A 3,907-nucleotide genomic window follows, 5' to 3' on the forward strand; every position below is an offset into this window, starting at 1 on the left:
ACTGTATATTGATGCATATTACTTAAAATTCAAGATTACAAGTAATTATGCATAAATACAACTTATACAAGCTCGATGTTTGAATTTGTATAAATAATTATGAATAAACATAATCAAATAGAGGATGAACATCTCATTTTAAAATATAAAAAATCTAAAATATAATTAGAATAACTATCGAGTTCCAACAAAATAAATAATTATTATTTTTATAAAAAAAATTATACTATTAAACCAAATATAAATTACTTCGTTATTGTACATAAATTAAATTATAAAAAAAATTGAATTAAAAAATTACACAAAAAAATGAAGAATTTCAAATAATTAATTTGATACTAATATCGATATATTTTTGTCAAATTTTTATGATATCTTCAAACATATATTTTTTTCAAAAATAAAAACATCATTGTTTTCTCAAAATCACATAAAGTCGTATTATAACATCGATTGAGATAAAGAATAAAATGAAATATTAAAATCATGATGTATCTCGCTGCATTGCACGAGTACGCTTCTAGTTCTTCAAAATGAGAAACATAATTTTTTAATACAAATTTTAGACAAATATTTTGTTTCGATAGTTTTTTATAATTTATTTCAAAATAGACGAAATATAAGAGACACCAAAACTTTACAAATTTAGAGAAGTCCTAAAAACAGTTACCATGAAAGATAATTTTTTTAATTATATTTTATATTAGAAAAAATATTGAAATTAACTGTATGAATTACTCTAATAATCTATATTATATCATAAATTATTTGACAAAAACTTTTAAAAATCATTTTTTATGCATTAAGTATTATTTATTGATGTATATTACTTAAAATTCAATATTACAAATAAATTATACGTTTGTACAACTTATTAAAGCTTCATATTTGAACTTGTATAACTAACTGCAGATAAACATAATTAAATACTGGATAGATATCTCATTTAAACCATTCTATTTGTACATATATGGTAGAAAGGGGCATTCAATCCTTGCTTATCTATTAGTTTTCAGTTCTTCTCTTCGGCGCAGGGTATAGCAGTTTGGTAGTAAAAAATCTAAAATATATTTATGATAATCATTGAATTCTAACAAAATACTAGTTATTGTCTTTATAAAAAAAATTATATTATCAAACCAAAAATAAATAACTTCATTACTAAATCTAAACTAAATTATAACAAAACATTTAAATTAAAGAAATTACACAAAAAAACAAGAATTTTTAAATATTTAATTTGATATTAAAATCGATACTTTTTTTTTCAAGATTTTACGATACCTCCAAATATATATTTTATTCAAAAAATAAAAGAATTATCGTTTTTTCAGCAACAGAAAATCGTATTATAACATCGACGAAGACAAACTAAAACGAAACATTAAAATCGAGATTTATCTCGTTGCATTGCACAAATTACCTTATCGTATAATTAATGTTGTAATCTATAAAAATTGACAAATTATTAGAGTTGTTGTAGTTTTTTTAGATTGGAGAAATTTTGAAGAACCTCAAGGGGCAATATAGGAAATGTAGCATACTTCAAGGACTGGGTAGGAAAATTCCTCTCGTGAACCGGAAAACTGTGTTGCAACTTCCATGGCAAAAAACCACAGCATCTTATCCATAGATTCTCCCCCCAAAGAATGAAATAGAATGCCTTAAGAACTACAAAGAGACAAGTACCACATGAAGAGGTCATTCGGGCAGGTAGCTGGATGGTGATGGTGGAGGGATGATCAAGACGGTTCACAGAGCCGTAAGGGCTGCTGCCACCGGTGGCCATGGCTCATAGCAAGAACCCTTTTTTCATTCCAACACTAACCATGATTGCAATACTAACTCACCCACATCAAAACCCAGTTATAAACCATCTTCATCTCATAGTAGTTCCAATACCCTTTCTTTCTCATCCAATGATCTGTCACCAGTGAACCACCCTAAGTCCTAACTCCGCCGATTTGACGTCTCCAACCGGCGGTCAGGAATACGATGGTGTTCATGGGTGGTTTCATGATGATTCTGTTTTTGGTACCGTTCCATCCATGGATGAAGTTGATTATGCAGCATCCTCTCTACAACAGTAAGATTCTGATTTATATATTTCATTTTGATGATGATTGTTTAACTGTGTTAATATATATATATATATATATAACACGAATGCATTCTTATTTAAGTTTTACATAACGGAATTTAAGGTTTAATTGTTCAGAGAATGGTAATCTCGTTATCATCTGATAAGTCCGTTTGGGAGGCTGTTATGAACAATGAGGTTCGAGATTCGGTCTACGAAGGTTTGTATGGGATGAATAACGAAATGGGAAATTTAAAAGCTTACGGAATGCCAAATTGTCAATTAAGTTGTTATTTCTGGGATATTTGCAGCCAAAAAGGTTGAATCTTGTGATGGCTCAATTCCAATTCCAATTCCAGTACAGGATGTTCGACCTGGGATCCTTATCAACACGAAGGCGAAGTGATGGAAATTGTTGAGAAAATCAGAGATGGTGAACAAGTTTTTTCAGTATCCAAGAAATGAGAATACGGGTGAGGGAGAAGGTGCAGCCACTGAACCATTTGAGAAGTTCTTTCTGTCTTTCGGTTATGGTCCTCCTGATCATAGTCTCGAGTCGGGTCTGCAGGTCATAATAATCTATTTTGGGAACAGGGGATTTTACAGGAATGATGTGAGCGAACTGCAAAAATTATGGGTGGTAAATCTTTTTTACTCTACTGGATCAATGTGCAAGAAGAATGAGTTTCCTAAGTAGCATGGACAGATTCTAGTTGTTAGCAATATAGACATAGCCACAGTTACTGAAGTTTACAAATTTACCTAATGCTATTGTGGCTCCATGAATCTTTGTAGCATCACTGCTGGTTGATGTTGGTCAAGACAGAACTCAAGTCCGGAGTTACGATGGCTTGTTTTTGGACTGCCCCGAGCACACAACAGTCCTTGCTTTTAGTATTCATAATTGCAACATCTTGAGCACATTCACGAGGTGTGCCAGAAGAAACCTACAAAAATTGACGATTCTTACAAGCACAACTCATCAATGCATCCCGGCAAAAGATGAAGGTTGAATCCGAGAAACTTACATCGAAGGTCGTATCTCCAAGCTTGAACTTGATTGCTCCACTTTCATAAACCAGCATTTTACCCATGAACCCATCTGGCAACTCTTTCAAATCAGGGTTTTTGACCTTCTTATCATCTTTTCCCTTTGGTTGCTCATTCAATGGAAATTGAGAAGGAAACTGGAAAAGGATAAACTGTTTTTCCTCACTGTTTTCCTGCCCACACTTTCAAAGCAATTCAGGGCATTGCATAAATGTAAAAAACAAAGAAATCAAGTTTGAATATTGTAAACCCAAATGACCCACCAACAGCCCAAGCTCTAAAGCAGAGTTGATTTTATTCTCATCATACTCCTCCTCCTGCCCAAACTCTTGTGCATTAAGAAGCTCTACAAGGAAAACAAAAGAAAAAAAGGAATTATGGACAATGGAGGATGAATGTAGCTAATTGTGAGTTTTTAACCATTAAAACCATACCTGGATTTCCAGAGCCAGGGCGTCTCCATGGAAGACTGATGGGATGGTATTTACTGTCCTGTGATTCACACCAAGAAACAAGCAAATTTCCATCAAAATGAATCCACGAATCTTCATCATACACTGATATGAATCAATTAGCAAAATCAAGATTAGCGGCCAAAAGTACCACTAATCGGATGCTTATTAAACTAAACCCTGGAATTTGAGACCCAGTAATCTCCAATGTCTACGACAAGAATCAAAATACTAGAATGAATGCAAACAATGGGGTGGCCGGTCCCTTAAATAAGCCRTACCCTAATCCTCCAAAATAGGAAAACATACTTATCCTAAGAAACTA

General features: G+C 32.4%; 1 protein-coding gene across 3 annotated transcripts in view; it reads right to left on the reverse strand.

The window, feature by feature from the left end:
- Nucleotides 1-2,716: 2,716 nt before the first annotated feature.
- Nucleotides 2,717-3,907, reverse strand: part of LOC112502221 (nucleolar and coiled-body phosphoprotein 1-like) — a 5,605-nt gene continuing 4,414 nt past the window's right edge. For 2 of the 3 annotated variants that reach the window (XM_025106078.1, XM_025106083.1), the window contains exons 6-9: nt 3,565-3,622; nt 3,394-3,476; nt 3,109-3,312; nt 2,717-3,027 (exon numbers count right to left, since the gene is read on the reverse strand). In XM_025106078.1, coding sequence (XP_024961846.1) covers nt 2,878-3,027; nt 3,109-3,312; nt 3,394-3,476; nt 3,565-3,622 — 495 coding nt within the window. In that variant the 3' untranslated portion in view covers nt 2,717-2,877. The remainder of the gene's footprint in view (nt 3,028-3,108; nt 3,313-3,393; nt 3,477-3,564; nt 3,623-3,907) is intronic. The other variant, XM_025106091.1, reaches the window with a different exon arrangement.

This window comes from Cynara cardunculus, assembly GCF_001531365.2.
Source record: "Cynara cardunculus var. scolymus isolate 2C chromosome LG 1, CcrdV1, whole genome shotgun sequence".
NCBI lineage: Eukaryota > Viridiplantae > Streptophyta > Magnoliopsida > Asterales > Asteraceae > Cynara > Cynara cardunculus.